This window comes from Halichoerus grypus, chromosome 15 (assembly GCF_964656455.1).
Source record: "Halichoerus grypus chromosome 15, mHalGry1.hap1.1, whole genome shotgun sequence".
NCBI lineage: Eukaryota > Metazoa > Chordata > Mammalia > Carnivora > Phocidae > Halichoerus > Halichoerus grypus.
This window is the reverse complement of record NC_135726.1, coordinates 60,769,490-60,787,930: the sequence shown is the minus strand read 5'-3', so window position 1 is coordinate 60,787,930 and position 18,441 is coordinate 60,769,490. Positions and strand designations below refer to the sequence as shown.

The 18,441-nt window shown below is 54.3% G+C and overlaps 1 protein-coding gene across 10 annotated transcripts; it reads left to right on the top strand.

Moving 5' to 3' along the window:
* The first annotated feature begins 12,110 nt into the window (after window positions 1-12,110).
* On the top strand, window positions 12,111-18,402 carry ZBTB45 (zinc finger and BTB domain containing 45). Of its 10 annotated transcripts, none has more exons than XM_036077893.2 (3): window positions 12,111-12,338; window positions 14,486-15,764; window positions 17,548-18,402. In XM_036077893.2, exons 2-3 carry the CDS (start codon window positions 14,486-14,488, stop codon window positions 17,802-17,804), a joined length of 1,536 nt encoding a protein of 511 aa, XP_035933786.1. In that variant the 5' UTR covers window positions 12,111-12,338; the 3' UTR covers window positions 17,805-18,402. The 10 variants fall into 10 exon arrangements, with proteins under 10 accessions (XP_035933786.1, XP_035933599.1, XP_035933064.1 ...); XM_036077706.2 differs by having other exon boundaries at window positions 12,112-12,338; window positions 14,481-15,764; XM_036077171.2 differs by lacking the exon at window positions 12,111-12,338 and adding an exon at window positions 12,435-12,562 and having other exon boundaries at window positions 14,481-15,764.
* Window positions 18,403-18,441: the final 39 nt, after the last annotated feature.

Sequence of the window (18,441 nt, the reverse complement as noted above, 5' to 3'; positions counted from 1 at the left end):
CCCAGGACCCTGGGATCATGACCTGAGCCGAAGGCAGACGCTTAACGACTGAGCCACCCAGGTGCCCCATACCCTACAGTTTGTTTACACATTCTCTTTTCAACTGCACTTGGGTCTCCCTCCTGCTTGTGCTGTTATAAACACAGACGTTGCCCCATACATGTCTTTTGGCTAGGTTTTTTTTTTAATTGTAATGAGGATCTAATAGAAGGTTTTAGTAGAAGATGACATGATGTAATTCCCATTTCTAGGGTCACAGGTGGGTAATGGATGGGTGGGAGATGGAAAGCAGAAGATAAGCATCCATGCAGGCCAGGCAGAGAAGGCACTAGATCCTCTCAATTGCCCTTTTTTTTTTTAAGATTTTATTTATTTCAAAGAGAGATAGCGAGAGAGAGCATTAGCAGGGCTCGGGAGGGAAGCAGGTTCCCCACTGAGCAGGGAGCCTGAGGCGGGGCTCGATCCCAGTATCCCGAGACCACAACCCAAGCCACCTAGGCGCCCTTCATTTGCCCTTTAAACTCACTATGTTGGAGTGCCTGGGTGGCCCAGTCGGTTAAGCGTCTGCCTTCGGCTCAGGTCATGATCCCAGGGTCCTGGGATCGAGCCCCGCATCGGGCTCCCTGCTCTGTGGGGAGCCTGCTTCTCCCTCTCCCACTCCCCCTGCCTGTGTTCCCTCTCTCGCTGTCTCTCTCTCCCTGTCAAATAAATAAATAAAATCTTTAAAAATAAATAAATAAATGAATGAATAAAATAAAATCACTATGTTTTCTCCATTGGTTTCCTGTGGCTACTGTAACATATTACGATAAAATTGGTAGCTTAAAACAAAAATTTAGGGGTGCTGGCTGGCTCAGTCTGTAGTGCATGCAACTCTTGATCTCAGGGCTGTTGAGTTCAAGCTCCACAATGGGCATGGAGCCTACTTTTAAAAAAATTTGTTTTTTAAAAACGAGACAGCAGAGAACTCACTGTGGTGACAAAGAGGTTTTGTGAGCACACAGTGATACAGCGGCCTTCTACAAGCCAAGAGAAAAGGCCTAAGAATGACACCTACTTTGCCAGCACCTTTATCTTGAACTTCTCAGCCTCCAGAACTGTGAGAAGTGAATTTTGGTTGTTTAAGCCACTCAACCATAGTACTTTGTAATGGCAACTTGAGCAAACTAGTTGTCAAATTTCCCTCTGCCCCACCCTTATAAGGGTGCATGTGACTTTACATTTGGAGCCCACCCAAATAATTCAGGATAATTTCCCCATTTCAAGATCTTTCATTACAATTGGAAAGATCCTTTTCTTTAATAAGGTAACACTTCGAGGGTCCAGGGATTAGGATGTATATATCTTTGGGAGCCATTTTTCAGCCTACTGAAGTCCACATTTCACAGATGGGGAAACCAATCCTCAGAGAATAGCAGTTGTCCATAGCCCCACGTCTGTAGGAGTCCAACCCAGTCCTGGGCTCAGGAGATGCCCTCACCATTTCCATCTGCCTCCTTCCCAAGGGAATCTGTGGCTCCCAGGGAGGGCAGGGAGGGAAAGGACAGGAGACATCCACAGCCCAGAATTTCATCCCTTTTCCTGCAGAGAGGAACCAGGGCTCCCGGGAGAAATGACTGATTCCAAGACTAAATAGGGAGAGTCCCAGGTGAGCCTGGAACATCTTGCTATGCCACAAAAAAAGTGCTCAAAGAATGACAGGAACATGTTAAAAGGACACAGAAACTAAACCTGATGATACAATTCAAGCATCAGAAAAAATAGTGATTGTCATTGGCTGACATACAATGAATCCTTAAGGGTTCTCAAAAAGGAGAAAGCCAGGAAAATAAGCTCATCTGTCACCGTATAATGTCACTTTAAAGCCAGCCCCTCATTCTGGGAATTCAGCACTGATCCTGCCTTCCCAAGGGGAACTGTATTTCAGGGGAACACATGGCCCCAGTTCTTGCTTAGATAATTAAATTCTAGAATTCAGAAAATATCATTTCCCAACCCATAATGATATTCCTGAGCAGGTCAGGATTATTGATTGTATACACTATGAGGTGACTAGCGGGTGTGGTGTGAATATGATCATCTGGGAGGGGGCACACAAGCGGGCAGCAGACAGGCTGTCTGACCCACATTAGAGTCAGCAACACTGAGATCCTTCATGAGATACAACAGGACCCATCCAACACTCTGCGAGAGGTTCTAGCCAGTGTTTGGCCAGAAACCCAGCAAGTCTTTAGAGGTAACTTCTCATCCACAGGAGCTAAAGGAAATGCTAGAGGGAGGGAAAGAAGTAGCCAGTGGGCCCATCCAGAAGCGGGGGATGTCCTGCCAGAAACTAAGGTCTACTGTCCTTCAACTGTCTTCACAGAGGGGACTCTACATCTGCAGCCAGACACCAGATCAGTGACTCCTAGGGTGCAGCAGGAATGGATGCAGACTGCACAAAGGAAATTTGAAGGTGAAGGATAATGTTCTAAAACTGGATTGTGGTGGGGCACCTGGCTGGCTCACTTGGTAGAGCATGCAACTCTTGATCTCGGGGTTGTGAGTTCAAGCCCATGTTGGGTGTACAGATTAGTTAAAAATAAAAATTAAAAAGCTTTTAATAGGGGCACCTGGGTGGTTCAGTTGTTGGGCGTCTGCCTTCTGCTCAGGTCATGATCCCAGGGTCCTGGGATCCAGCCCCGCATCGGACTCCCTGCTCGGCGGGAAGCCTGCTTCTCCCTCTCCCACTCCCCCTGCTTGTGTTCCCTCTCTCACTGTCTCTCTCTGTCAAATAAATAAAATCTTTAAAAATATATAAATAAGTAAATAAATAAATAAGCTTTTAATAAAAATAAATTAATTAAACTGGATTGTAGTGATAGCTGCACATTGATGAATGTTAATTTGCTAAGAATATTTGAAGGCTACCTGCAATGGGTGTATTTTATGGCATATAAACTATACCTTAATACAACTTCTATTTATTTTGGGGTGTTTTTTTTTTAGATTTTATTTTTTTCAAGATTTTATTTATTTAAGAGAGAGCGAGCACGAGCGGTGGGCAGGGAGGGAGGGACACAGGGACGGGGAAAAGCAGACTCCCTGCTGAGCAGGGAGCCTGATGCAGGGCCCAATCCCAGGACCCTGGGGTCAGGTCATGACCTGAGCCAAAGGCAAATTCTTAACTGATTGAGCCATCCAGGCGCCCCTTAATACAACTTTTATACAAATGGCCTGGATAATAAGAACATAAAGAGACATTCCACATCATTAGTCATGAGGGAAATGCAAATCAAACCACTACGAAGTACCACTTCACATCCACTTTAGGGTCACCTGGCTGGCTCAGTCAGTAGAGTGTGCAACTCTTGATCTCAGGGTTGTGAGTTCAAGCCCCATGTCGGGCTCCATGCTCAGAGGGGAGTCTGCTGAAGATTCTCTCTCTCCCTCTCAAAAATAAAAATAAATAATCTTTAAAAAAAAAAAAAGGACAATAGCAAGTGTTGGCAGGAATGTGGAGAAATTGGAACCCTCCTTCATTGCTGGTGGGAATGTGAAATAGTACAGCCACCGATAAAAAAAGTTTGGCTATTCCTCAAACAGCTAAACATAGACTTACCATATGATCCAGCAATTAACTTCTAGGTATATACGGGGTGCCTGGATAACTCAGTTGGCCGAGCGTCTGACTCTTGGTTTTTGACTCAGGTCATGATCTCCAGGTTGTGGGATTGAGGCCCGCGTCAGGCTCTGTGCTTAGCACGGAGTCTGCTTGGGATTCTCTCCCCCTCCTTCTGCCCCTTCCCCCCACTCTCTTTCTTTCTCTCTCTAAAATAAATAAAATCTTTTAAAAAAGTATAGGTATTGAATTGAAAACAAGTTTTCAAACAAATCCTTGTACAGGAATTTATAGCAATACTATTCACAGTAGCCGAAGGTGGAAACAACCCAATGTCCATCAATTGATGACTAGATAAATAAATGTGGTATTTCCATACAATGGAGCCTTATTCAGCCATAAAAAGAAATGAACTGATACATACTACAAATAGATGAACCTGAAAACATTACGCCAATTGAAAGAAATCAGACACAAAACACCATATATTATGATTCCATTTATACGAAATATCCAAAATATGCAAACTCATAGAGACAGAAAGTAGATTATTGGTTGCCAGGGACTGGGGGAAGAGGGAAATGAGGAGTTACTGCCAATGGGTACAAGTTTGTTTTCTTTTTTTTTTTAAGATTTTATTTATTTATTTGACAGAGAGAGAGAGCACAAGCAGGTGGAGTGGCAGGAAGATGGAGGGAGGAGGAGAAGCAGGCTCCCCGCTAAGCAGATAGCCCGATGTGGGGCTCAATCCCAGGACCCTGGGATCATGACCCAAGCTGAAGACAGCCACTTAGCCAACTGAGCCACCCAGGCGCCCCAAGTTTTTATTTTGAATTGAGCAAAATGTCTTGGAACTTCTGGATCAACAGGGAGCAAGGAACCTGAGCAGTTCTGAAAGGGTTCCTGGGAGAGACAAATCAGCTGTCAGGGCCCATTTGTGGATAGCTGGTGACTTGGGGATGGGGACCAGGCATGCTAAGGAGTGAGGAAGCTTCCGAGGACAGGCAACTAAGAAACCATCCTTGGTTTGATTTTTATTTTGGGTGTGGAGCCCAGCATGGGGCTCAAGCTCACAACGCTGAGATCAAGACCTGAGCTGAGATTGAGAGTTGGATGCTTAACTGTCTGAGCCACCCAGGTGCCCCATCCTTGTTGTTGCTGTTGTTTTTAAAGATTTATTTATTTGTTTTAGGGGCGCCTGGGTGGCTCAGTTGGTTAAGCGACTGCCTTCAGCTCAGGTCATGATCCTGGAGTCCCGGGATCGAGTCCCACATCAGGCTCCCTGCTCAGCAGGGAGTCTGCTTCTCCCTCTGACCCTCCTCCCTCTCATGCTCTCTGTCTCTCATGCTCTCTCTCGCAAATAAATAAAATCTTAAAAAAAAAATTAAAAAAGATTTATTTATTTGTTTTAGAGAGAGAGAGCACACAAGCAGGAAGAGGGGCAGAGGAAGAGGGAGAGAATCTCAAGCAGACTCCCCACTGAGTACAGAGCTCAACATGGGGCTCCATCTCACAACCCTGAGACCATGACCCGAGCTGAAATCAAGAGTCGGACCTCAACCGACTGAGCCACCCAGGCTCCCCTCATCCTTTCTTTTATTTATTTATTTTTTAAAGGGAAGGTTTTTTGTTTTTTAAGATTTTACTCATTTATTTGACAGAGAGAGACACAGCGAGAGAGGGAACATAAGCAGGGGGAGTGAGAGAGAGAGGGAGAAGCAGGCTCCCCACGGAGCAGGGAGCCCGATGTGGGGCTCGATCCCAGGACCCTGGGATCATGACCTGAGCCGAAGGCAGACGCTTAACGACTGAGCCACCCAGGTGCCCCTCATCCTTGCTTTTAAAAGATGCATCCTCATGTTTTTGTTTTTGTTTTTGTTTTTTAAAGGTTTTATTTATTTGACAGAGAGGGAACACAAGCAGGGGGAGTGGGAGAGGGAGAAGCAGGCTTCCCGCAGAGCAGGGAGCCCGATGTGGGGCTCGATCCCAGGACCCTGGGACCATGACCTGAGCCGAAGGCAGACGCTTAACGACTGAGCCACCCAGGCGCCCCTTTGTTTTTGTTTTTAAAGATTTTATTTATTTATTTGACAGAGAGAGACACAGCGAGAGAGGGAACACAAGCAGGGGGAGTGGGAGAGGGAGAAGCAGGCTTCCTGCAGAGCAGGGAGCCCGATGTGGGGCTCAATCCCAGGACCCTGGGATCATGACCTGAGCCGAAGGCAGACGCTTAACGACTGAGCCACCCAGGCGTCCCAGATGCATCCTCATGTTAAAAGAGGAGAGTTGAACAGTGCCTCAAACACGAAGAGGGCAGGGTGGAGAATAGACCATGTCATGAAGGAGGGCAAGGGTCCAGCAGGAGGACAGCTGGTAAAAGCAGGACTGGAGAGGCTTCTGCCTCAGTTGCCCACCATGGCAAGGAAATACTTTTTAGAGAAGCCATGGGCAAGGGACCTGAACAGAAAACAATGAACAAATCTAACTAAACAAATTTAACAACATGTGGGTGGCACAGAAGCCTAAGGCAAAGTGACCCAGACCTCATATTGTATGATTCCATTAATGTGAAATGTCCAGAACAGGCTAATCTGTAGTGACATTAGATTAGTGGTTGCCTGGGACAGGGATGAGAATAGGAACTCACAGTGAATGGGTGGAAGTATCTCATCGGGTACAATAGAAATGTTCTAAAACAGAAGAATGCTAAGGGTTACACACGTGGTAACTCTACTAAAAATGATTGGATTTTATGTACACTGGAAATGGGAGAATTATACGAAAGAGTTGGTGTCCAAAGGCAGGTAAGGCTATGTTGGGCCACCCCAATGGTGAGGCAACCTTGGGATGGTCGATGTGTGAAGATGTCAAATCCTCTAGGCCCAGGGGGCTCCAAGGAGAAGTGATTGAGGAACATTGATTAAAATAGAGGGGCATCTGGGTGGCTCAGTCGGTTAAGCGTCTGACCCTTGACTCTTGATTTCGGCTCAGGTCATGATCTCAGGGTTGTGAGACTGAGCTCCGTGTCAGGCTCTGCACTCGGTGGGGAGCCTGCTTAAGATTCTCCCTCTCCCTCTGCCCACCCCCCATCCTCTCTCTCCCTAATAAAAAATTTAAAAAATAAAAATAAAATTAAAAAAATAAAAATCCCTGGGGCAGCTGGCTGGCTCAGGAGGAGCATAGGACTCTTGCTCTCAGGGTGGTGAGTTTGAGCCCCAGGATGGGTGTAGAGATTATTTAAAAAAAAAAATTAAGTAAACTTTAACTTTAAAAAAAGTTATTACATGTAGGGGCGCCTGGGTGGCTCAGTTGGTTAAGCGTCTGCCTTCAGCTCAGGTCATGATCCCAGGGTCCTGGGATCGAGTCCCTCGTCGGGCTCCCTGCTTGGCGGGAAGCCTGCCTCTCCCTCTCCCACTCCTCCTGCTTGTGTTCCCTCTCTCGCTGTCTCTCTCTGTCAAATAAATAAATAAAATCTTTTAGGGGTGCCTGGGTGGCTCAGTCGGTTAAGCGTCTGCCTTCGGCTCAGGTCATGGTCTCAGGGTCCTGGGATCGAGTCCCGCATCAGGCTCTCTGCTCTGCGGAGAGCCTGTTTCTCCCTCTCCCCCTGCTCTTCTCTCTCTCTCTCTCTCTGTCAAATACATAAAATCTTAAAAAAAAAAAAAAATTTTTTTAAATAAATAAATAATAAAAAATGAAAAATTATTACATGTAAAAAAAAACAAAACCAGAAACATTAATCTGGCTTCAGTAGATTGGTTAAACCAGGGTGGGGACGCGAGGCCTTGAAGGAACATTAGTACCCAGGTGTGCCTCCTCCAGGGGCTTTCTCCTTTGCCTATAAGCCGGTTAAGTGTCTGACTTGATTTTGACTCAGGTCATGATCTCAGGGTCATGAGATTGAGCCCCACGTTGGGCTCCACACTCAGTGGGGAGTCTGCTGGACATTGTCTCCCTCTACTCCTACCCCAGCTTGTGCTCTCTCTCTCTCAAATAAATAAATAAATCTTTAAGAAAAAAAAAAACAGACAAAACAAGAACATTTGGTGATTTGGGGATGTGAGTGCTCCAGTGTGTGCTATATTATACTTCGTATTTATTGTTTTTTTTTCACTTTTCAAAATTAAATCAAGAGCCCAGTACAAGACCCGGTGCAGGGACCCAGAAGTGACAATGGCAGCTGTGTTATTATGATTATTATTTCAGTTTAGGTCTCCTACTTCCCCTGTGATTTCCTCAGGTCTCTGTCCACAGACTAGCAGGATGTTCTTGTCTTTTACATATGAAAGCAAATTAAACCTTTTCTCTCTGTGTTGCAAATATTCCTCACCCCATTTCCACCCCCACCCCGTCCTCAACAGTCCTTGATCCTTGTCTGGATGTTTCTGTTTTGGTAAGTCCTGTAGGCACCTTGCTTTATCTGACCCACTGCTCCTATCACCTTCATACACTCTACCAGGGCCTGGGTCTGGGTCCCCTCCAGCCCTCTCCCAAGCTTCCAAAACCTTATGGGTATAGAAATGGGATCCTGTTGGGGCGCCTGGGTGGCTCAGTCGTTAAGCGTCTGCCTTCGGCTCGGGTCATGATCCCAGGGTCCTGGGATCGAGCCCCGCATCGGGCTCCCTGCTCAGCGGGAAGCCTGCTTCTCCCTCTCCCGCTCCCCCTGCTTGTGTTCCCTCTCTCGCTGTGTCTCTCTCTGTCAAATAAATAAAATCTTAAAAAAATAAAAAAATAAAAAAAAAAGAAATGGGATCCTGTTACTGGCCTTCCCCCACCCCAAAGGGCTCCTCATTTCCTCAGGCTTGTCAGGAGGGCTAAACCCTCCGCAGCTGGTACCTGCCTTGCCTGGGACCTCCTTCAGCCTCTACCCGATCTGCCTTGTACTGGGAAGCATTTTTCCAGAGACGTGCTTTGTGTCTAACCCCCGGGCCAAGGGGAAGCTCCTGCCAAACTGAGGTGTGTACTTGAGTCTGAAACCTGCTGGGCGCCTGGGTGGCTCAGTTGGTTGAGCGACTGCCTTCGGCTCAGGTCATGATCCTGGAGTCCCTGGATCGAGTCCCGCATGGGGCTCCCTGCTCAGCAGGGAGTCTGTTTCTCCCTCTGACCCTCCCCCCTCTCATGTGCTCTCTGTCATTCTCTCTCTCTCAAATAAATAAATAAAATCTTTCAAAAAAAAAAGAAAATGAATCTTGAAACCTGCATCCCACATCTGGCACTATCCAGCCCCAGTAGGGTAGGGCTAGGCTTGTAGACAGTGGGACCTGAGCAGTGCTTTACCTGTGGGCGGGGGCTGCCACAGAAGGAGACCCTGCGTGAGAAGCTGGCCAGTAATGGAGGGTGGAGGGAGGTTAGGAACCCTGACTGAGCCAGGAGCAGGGACTGAGCCTTCTGACTTCTGACCTAAGCTGTGTGTGTGGTTGTGAGGGGTGGGTGGGTGGGTCAGGGGTTCCTGCCTCTTGGCAGCTGAGGAGGCCCAGTCAAGGGGTAGCTTAATTTCTTCTCCTTTCATGTGTCTGTGACCATTGCAAGCTCACAGGTTCTCCCCTTGATGGTCCGTCAGCCAGTGCCATCGGCCCCTTCTCATCATCTCCTGCCTCTAACACTCTAGGACGTGGCCTAGAATCCCCCATACTTGCAGGCCACGTTGACCCCTCCTTGGCTTATTAAACCTGTGTCCTTGGATACACTATGTATTCCTCGAAATGCCCCCACAACCACAGTGATAAGGTCTTTGGAGAGGAGAGGAAAGCAAAATACACGTCTCCTCCAGGCTTGTGATACTGGAGGCTGCAGCTCCCACCTCCCTTGCTGCCTGAGACTGGTCAGAGTTTGTGTTTCTCCCTCCTGCCTCCTACTGGGCCAGGTCCTCCATCTCACCCTCATCCACTAAGACCTCCTCTGAAGCCACCCATGTCCTCTCCTTCCTACCCTGAATCTGTCCCCTTCTGGCTTTCCCTGCTGAGGTCTGAGTGGCCTCCTATGTTTGCTGCCCCACAAGATCCACTGCCTTCCCCATGGTCCTTTAAACATGCAGATGGGACTGTGGTCCTCCTCCTCTCCCCCCGCAACTCCGCAATCCCCATAGCAGCTCAGCCCACAATTCTCTCACTTTCCTCACCTTACGGAGGGCCACCGTCCCTCCTCAGAGCCCTCATACATGCCTTTCTACCTGCCTGATGTTGTTCCAGCCATGTGTCCGGATGATTCATTCCCTTTCTCCCCCCCCCGCCCCCCCAGAGTCCCTCTGCTTGTACGATAGGGTAATGAGACCACCAACACAGCTGATAAATGCTTGTAAGGCAGAAAGAAATGAAGCATTCAGCAAGGGAGAGGCAAGGGGAAGGTATTCATCAGATGGGAAAACAGTGGCATTTATCAGAAACTTACTATGTGCAGGCCTTGAGTCTCTGGCAGCTATATTCATTTTCTATTGTTATTTAACAAATTACCACAAACTCAGCAGCTTAAAACAACACCCACCTATTAGCTTACTGTTCTGCAGGTCAGAAACCCAGGCAGCATCCTCTGTTCCAGGTCTCACAGAGGCTGCAATCAGGTTTTGGGCAGGGCTGGGCTCTTACGGGAAGCTCTGGGGGAAAACCAGCTTCCCGGCTCCTTCAGGTAGTCAGCAGATTCCAGTCCCATGCAGGGACTGGAAGTCCCTATTTCCTTGCTGGGTGTCATGTGGGCCTCTTCTCAGATTCTAGACTCCCCCATGTATTTCTTGTCACGTGGCCCCCTCCAGCTTCAAAGCCCCTGGAGTCCTTCTACTTCAAGTCTCTCGGCTTTTAAAGGCCCTATGATTACCTTGGGCCTACCCAAGCAATCAAGGATCATCTCATTTTAAGGTCAGCTGGTTAGGAACCTTAATTATATCTGCCACAGACTGTAACTATATATAAGTCCTGGCCTGGAATCTTGGAGTGGGCGCTTTTAGAATTCTGCCCCCCCTATAGGAGAGGACTGACAATGTCCCAGAATCCTGTGCAATCAGGCCCAGGACACGGTGAAGCTGCTGTTAGCACCTCTCTTCCTGTTTAGGTAGTAGTAATAGCAGCAGGTATCTGTCAAGGTGAGGGACACAGATGACCCCCACCTCTACAGGTCCTGTGACAGAAGACAGGGGGGTTTGAAGTCAGGGAGAGTCCCCAGAGGAGTAGTGGCAGCTGAGCTATGTAGGAGAGTGCTACAAAAAGAGGGAACAGCACGGGCCAGCCTTGAGGCAGGCAGAACCAAGGCCCTGAGGAATGAGGAATGACAGGATTGGAGAGGGGCTACTGAGGTTGGATGGAGCAGACCCAGGGGGCTGGGCAGGCCATTCTGACAGGTCCAGATTCTGAAGAAGGACACTGAGGCCATTAGACTTGGGGTTTAACAAGATTCCTCAGGGCACGGGCCACGGGATAGGCTGCCAGTGGGGACAGTGGTTCCCCTCCTGACCTTCAACACATCCACAATGCAGCTGCCCAAGGTGGAAGGCTGGTACTCTGATCTTGTCCTCCTACTGGAGGCTAAGCCAGCCCCCCTCCCCCCATGCTGGATTCCACACCTGCTGCACAAGGCATAGGGCCCCCCCAGGTCTCAGGGGATCTTCTGACCTTTTTGTCCTCCTGACTGCCTCTAGCCCCCATGAGCAAAGTGTAAAGCTAGGCCAGCCCACCACTCCAGCCTCTAGCCTGGTTCATAGGGTCCTAGATACCAGCCCCATCTCAAGGTCCTTGAAAACCGAGGCTGTTTCCTCTGCCCGCACAGCTCTTCGCACATATTGTCTCCTAAACTGACATCTGATCTTCACCGCCCTGGCAGACGCACGACCCGTCTCACCCCTGCCCTTCTTCTGTTCTGAGGTGTGTCCCAGAGTGCTGCGTGCAAAGGCACTCAGTTCAATATCCATTCATACTTTTGTTCACTACTCGCCCTGGGGCAGGCGGGCCTGGTGTGTGTGCGGGGAGGCAGGGGGCATAGAGACAGGCTGCCTCCACCTTCTACCTGGGACCCAGGCTCAGGGGCGGAAGGCGGGAGCCAGAGGCTGGGGTGGTGTCTGCTCCCTCACTCCGCTCGTAGCCACGGGCGGGAGTGGAGGTAGGCTGCAGGGATGTCTCTGCTCTGCACGCAGGGCTGGAATCCGGCGGACCAGGGACAAGCCCTACTGCTGGTTCCACTCATGCTGCGGGCAGAGGGCCGTCACCTGGGGTCGCAGCGCAGTCCGAGCCAGCCGAGACAGGGGGGTCGCAGCGCAGTCCGAGCCAGCCGAGACAGGGGGGTCGCAGCGCAGTCCGAGCCAGCCGAGACAGGGGGGTCGCAGCGCAGTCCGAGCCAGCCGAGACCTACCTGGGGCTTCGGACCGCCTTCCCAGCCTCCGTCGCGGCGCTCCAGCTCCAGTTGCAGCACCGCGGCGAGCGCACGGGGGCGTGGCCCACAGATGGACCGCGCAGGCCCCGCCTCGTCCCTGTGCCTAGGGCAACGCCGGAAGCGTGCTCTGGCCCAGACGTTCCTCGCTGCCCCGCCGCCCGAGCCTCTGCGACTTGAGTTCCGACTCTGACTAGAGCAGGAAGTGCGGCCTGGCCGCGGCGGCGGATCGCCATAGAAACACCGGAAACGTGCTCTGACCTAGCGCTTCCCAGCCCCACCGCGGCTGCAGACTTCGGTTCCGCCGGCGTCGCCCCCCGAAAGTGCGGCCTGGTCGGCGGTGAGCGGCAGAAGGCCAGGTCCCGGCCGCGTGCCTGAGGAGGAGCCGGAGGTGGGGTCTGGCGGGCATCCCCCTGCTGCAGGGCCCACGGGCAGGCCGGGGCGTGCCAGGGGAGGGGCACCGGCGCTAGGCTTGGAGCGCACGCTGTGGACGTGAGGGGGCGCTGCAGGGTGGGGGCATGGCTCTGGCGATCGCGCGCAGGCGGGAAATACAGGCTGGCCGGGGTCTGGAGCGGGTGCAGCCCGAGCGTCTCAGAGAGGGCCTCAGGGTTCAGGGTAGGGCGCGAGCAATTGAGCAGAGTATGGGAGAGGGTGCTTGGAGCAAAGTGTGCGGCGAGGGCAAAGGCGTGGCGGCCAGACTGCGGCGCCATACCCGGGGGGGGGGGGGGGCTTTGTTCTGAGGCGCCGAAAAGGCCCTGCGGCATCTGGACCGAGAGATAAGAGACCGGGAGCAGGGCGGGGGCGGGTCGGAAGACGCAGGCTTTAAAGGGTACGGTCGATGCGCAGGTTTCCGCCCCAGTCGCCCAGGCACGGATTTGAAGTTCTCTAGTCGGTGGGTAAATAAAGACGGGGAACGGGCTGTGGCGTAGAAAACAGCACGTGCAAAGACTTGGCTTGTTTGAAGAGTTGCCAAGAATTAATTCGTCGCCATGGAGGGCTCTGAGCCCAGGAGGGTCCCGATCTGTCAGGTCTGAACAGGCTCCCTCTGGCTGTCGCGTGGGGAATAGGCCGGGGGGCGGGGATCACAAGGAGATGGCTCCATCAGCCTCGGCCGGAGGTACCGGGGCAGTGGCGGAGTGCGAAGTGATCTCAGGGTGAGATGTGGGGCATGCAAGAAACGGAGGGGCTGGCCCCAAAAGAGGAAAGGTGATTTGGGCATGAGGAACCGGAGGGGGGTGAGTCTGAGACCCCATTAGACCCGAAAGGTTAAGAGAGGCTGCACTCCGGGGCTGTGTGATCCAGCCTGAGCCAGGCTGGTGGAGAGTGGGTGAGTGTCAGGGTGCGTCCTGTGTCCGACTGTCCTCCCCTAGACTGGAGGTGCGTGTGGGCTGGGTGCAGGATGAGCCAGGTATCCCATCTTTGTTTGAAAGACGGAAGACTGAGTCCTAGTGAGCATGGTGCCTGCTTGGCAGGTGAAGTAGCACAGCTTCTCAGATTCCCGGAGTCCCCTGGGGGATGGTATCCCCTCCCCCTTCCAGTGTCTGAGGGTGGGCAAATTAAGTGGAATTAGGAGGTCAGAATTTTGACAAGAATCATGCTGATACGGAGGCAGCTGCTGCACCACGTTTGCCCTCCAAATCACACACCCTGCAGGATCCACGCAAGCCCCCTCTCTATGCCACACCCACACCGCGTGCCCTACAAGCCATATCGAGATTCCAAGAACACCAGGCTGCAAGAGGTACCTCCCTACCTGCGGTGCTGGGGTTGGCGAGAGACCACGTATTTTTCTCTTATGGGGCACTTGCCAGGCTAGTGCCCAACTTATTCTCAACCCTTTGTGGCTATGCACACCCTGAATCGCTTAGTCCAGGAGGCAGGCAGGGTGTGCCACCCCACCCCAAGAACACCTCTGTATACACTAGTTAACCCAATTCCAAGCCAACAGACCTGGGTCTCCACAGGACCTTGGATGCTCCAGGCTTAGGGGATGTGGCAAAGGAAGATCAAAAAGAAGCTGCTTGGGGAGGAATCACAGCCAGCCAGGGAAGGGAGTGGGTAGGGTGTGGCAGCCAGTTCTGTATGGGGGCCCCTGCAGTCTTCTCCACAGAGCTGCCCCCTGGGAGGGGGACTTGGGGAAGGTTTATGGATTTGGAATTAGGGGAAGGGTTGGTGGGTGGGCCACTATAGGGGAAGCTGAGCTCTGGACCCTCCCCTGGGGAGTAAGCAAGACTGGGAGGGAGGCAGAGCTTTGGTATTCCCAACCTTCTTCCAGGGGTGTGCCCGGGGCTCCGGAGGCAGAGCTGCAGAGGCCCTGGAGACGGGGTGGTGTTTGGTGAGTCCTGTGTCCTGTGTATGGGAACAGGACTGCCAGAGGCCTTTTCGAGAGGGCTGAGGTTCGCAAAGCCTGGGGCTGTGGTGCGCCCATGGGCCCTGTCCTGCAATAAGGGCTCAAGGGACAGGGACAGTGGGGCGGGGGAGGGGGTGGGTGCCCGGCTGAACCCCCTCTCCCCGCCCACACCCCCTCATCCAGTCCAGATGGCGGCGGCAGAGGCGGTGCACCACATACACCTGCAGAACTTCTCCCGCTCGCTGCTCGAGACCCTCAACGGGCAGCGGCTGGGCGGTCACTTCTGCGACGTGACTGTGAGGATCCGCGAGGCTTCGCTGCGTGCACACCGCTGTGTGTTGGCTGCTGGCTCGCCCTTCTTCCAGGACAAGCTGCTGCTCGGCCACTCGGAGATCCGCGTGCCGCCGGTGGTGCCCGCGCAGACGGTGCGCCAGCTCGTCGAGTTCCTCTACAGCGGCTCGCTTGTGGTGGCACAGGGCGAAGCCCTGCAGGTGCTCACGGCCGCGTCCGTGCTGCGCATCCAGACCGTCATAGACGAATGCACGCAGATCATTGCCCGCGCCCGCGCGCCGGTCCCGGGCGCGCCCGCACCCCTACCCACGCCCGTGCCCCCACCTCTTGCACCCGCGCAGCTACGCCACCGCCTGCGCCACCTGCTTGCCGCGCGCCCTCCGGGCCACCCCGGTGCCGCGCATAGCCGCAAGCAGCGCCAGCCAGCGCGCCTGCAGCTGCCCGCGCCCACTGCGCCCACCAAGGCCGAGGGGTCGGACGTCGACCCCGCCCTACCGGCGCCCCCGGACGACGGCGGCGATGGCGACGAGGAGACCGATGATGAAACCGAGGGCGAGGACGGCGAAGGCGGCGGCCCGGGAGAGGGCCAGGCGCCCCCTTCCTTCCCCGACTGCGCCGCCGGCTTCCTCACCGCCGCCCCTGACAGCGCGTGCGAGGAGCCGCCTGCACCCGCTGGCCTCGCTGACTACGGCGGCGCCGGGAGGGACTTCCTTAGGGGGGCGTCGGCTGCCGAGGACGTGTTCCCGGAGAGCTACGTGTCCGCTTGGCAAGATGAGGATGGCACCGCCGCGGAAGCCTGTCCCACCGAGACCGCGGCTCCGCCTGACTGCGTCCTGTCGGGATCCCGCGTCCCCGGCGTGAAGACCCCGGGGCCTCCAGTCTCGCTTTTCCCGTTTCATCTGGGCGCTCCTGGGCCACCTGCGCAACCTTCTCCCGCGCCCTCCGGCCCTGCTCCTGCACTCTCCTCCGCCTTCTACCCCGCGCTCCAGCCAGATGCGGCCCCCAGCGCGCCTCCAGGGGAGGCGCCGGCCCCGCCCGCCGCTCCCGCTGTGGCCCCCTCGGCCACCCCTGCCCGAGCCCCGGGTGCCGCCGAGCCACCTGCCTATGAGTGCAGTCACTGCCGCAAGACGTTCAGCTCGCGGAAAAACTACACCAAGCACATGTTCATCCACTCGGGTGAGCCGGGATGGGTCTCTGAGCCCCTTGGTCATTGGAGATTCAAGCCTGAGGGGGGACTGGGCACTGGGCAAGTTGGGTGGAGGCACTCATGCGGTTCTGATGCTCTTTCATGACCCCAGGGGAGCCTGGAAATTGAGCCCCAAGTGCAACGTGTAGGGGGGAGGGGAAGCCCCTCCACATGGAGAAGCAGGCACTCCTGCATCCCCTACCTCGATTTAGTGGTGCAGGGGGAATCCTACCGCTGGGTTAGGGAGCAGGAACTTGCCCAGAGCTTTTGGGAAGCTGCCAGTGAAGCCTTTACTCACTGCGTTGGAGCTTGGGATGATCAGGAGGAAAGGAGCCTTGGCAGGGATATATAGCCAGGTTGGGGAGCAGTGCTGCAGGGAGCCTCCTGGGTCTTCTGGCTGGCTGTGGGTCCGGTGGCTGGGTCTGGATGTGAGGGAGGGTGAGTTCGCTGGCCTAGGGAAAGCGTGCAGAGTAGGCAGAGAGGTGCCCTGATCAGCGCTGGAGGACGGAGGTGGGGCTGCATAGTGGGGACCCCACAGCTGCAGAGGGAGGGAAGGGGAGCTCCTTGAAGACCATGGAGAGGTCCCCTAAAACCTCAGCTGGTCTGGGAGGTGCTCTGCAGTGGCTGAGGGAGAGACAGAATGCTAGGGTGGACCGGTGGAGATTGTGGAGCTAGAGCCTGAGGTGGTGGCTGGCAGGTCCTGGGTGTGTTGCAGGGTGTGTGGGGTTCTCCCTAGGGGCTCAGGTGGAGGACAGGGGTATGGAATGTCAAAGACTGCTAGCAGGGCTGAACTGGATGTTGTTAGGAAAAGCACAGATTTGGCTGGAAATCCTGTGGGAGTGGAATGGGGAGTTCTGCAGGGCCAGGAATTTGGGATTTCACTGTGAATGGTGGGGAGGGCATCAGTGTTCTGAGGTGAGGAGTGACTGAGATGGGATTTACAGTGTAAAATCCCCACCTGGCTGTCCTGGAGATGAAGGGGAGAGGATACAGGCATAGGTAGAGAGCCTGTGCTGCCAGGGGCCAAGGTAGTACCAGCCAAGATTTGCCAGCTTTGTGCCTCTGTAGCCAGGTGCCAGGCCTGGTTGGTCTGCGGGAACCCCTGCCCAGGCACTCCCTGCCCAGGCACTGCCCTGCAGTCCTCTGCCACTGAGATAGGTTTTTTGTTAATACCTGATGACTTTAAGGGCCACACAGCCTGCGCTGTCACCCCCAGGTACATTATAGCTGCCAGCAGACGAAGGTTCTGGGCAACAGGGGCTTCCAGTAGGAAGGGGCACGTGTGCCTGTGTCTCTCCCAGTGTAAGCCTAGCGGGCCTTGCCAGACTGTCCCCAGAATGGTGGCCAGCGATCAGAGAGTGCTCCAGGGGCATAGCAGTAGTGGAGGGAGGGCAAGTCCCTGGAGGTGGGGGGAGACCTCAGTGGTCAGTCCCGATGGGCAACGATGTCCCAGACCAGCAGGATTCCCTGTTGGGAGGGTACCTGTTAGAATTGGGGGCGCCTGACAGTGGTATCCCGGTAGGACGGTAAGGGTCTGGGAAAGGGGCGTCCCCGCTGAGTGGGGAGACACACTGGGTCATGTCGCGGCGGGGGGAGGGGGTGTCCCTGCTGGGCAGGAAGGTCCGGGAGGGAAGGGAGTGTCCCTAATGGACAGGGGGATTCCGGGTTGATGGGCAGCCCGGGAGGAGAGGGGAGTCCCTGCCAGACAAAGATTCCCGGGGCGGGGCCCCTTCCCAGCTGACATACGTGCGCGGCATGCCCTGTCGCCCACAGGGGAGAAGCCCCACCAATGCGCCGTGTGCTGGCGATCTTTCTCACTGCGCGACTACCTGCTGAAGCATATGGTCACACACACAGGCGTGCGCGCCTTCCAGTGCGCCGTCTGCGCCAAGCGCTTCACGCAGAAGAGCTCGCTCAACGTGCACATGCGCACGCACCGGCCCGAGCGCGCGCCCTGCCCCGCCTGCGGCAAGGTCTTCTCACACCGCGCGCTGCTCGAGCGCCACCTGGCCGCGCACCCAGCGCCCTGATCCAGTTGTGGGCCTGGCTACGCCCACCGCAGGATTGACCACGGTCCCGCGCAGTAGGCCACCCTCTGCCGGGTTAGGGACCTCCCGTGGAACTAGGCCACAACCACCGCGGGACCGGTAACATCCCTGCCTAGACGCCCGGACCACATTCCCACCACCAAACCACACTTTCCCCAGAGCGCAGGCCTTCCCTCTGCTTCCACCCTTTCCCCCAGACCTGACCAGGGGTCCGGCCTGCCTTACTCCTCTCCTCCCTCGTACTTAGACCCTCCTGACGGTGGCAGGCTGGGGCTGGGTTTGGTCAGGGACCCGACCACCCCTGAGAACTGGATCATCTCCAGCCTAAACTCAGAGACCCTTGGGCCAGGGCCAAGATTTGTGGCTTGAGTGGGGTGGGTTCTGGAGCTGCTCCTCTGCCCCAGTGTCGAGCTGGGCGTGATCCCTGCCTCCCCACCGTACCCTTTCCTCAGTCTGGCGTCTAGGGGGCTCAGGTGGACCCATCATGGACTGGGACAGGGCCTTGGGACTCCCACTCTCTAATAAAATACTGGGGCCATGGGTTCCAAACTCGGAAGCTGTGAGCTCCCAGACCCGTGCATTTCTCATCATCACAGACTGGTTGTGGGCCTCGGGGCTC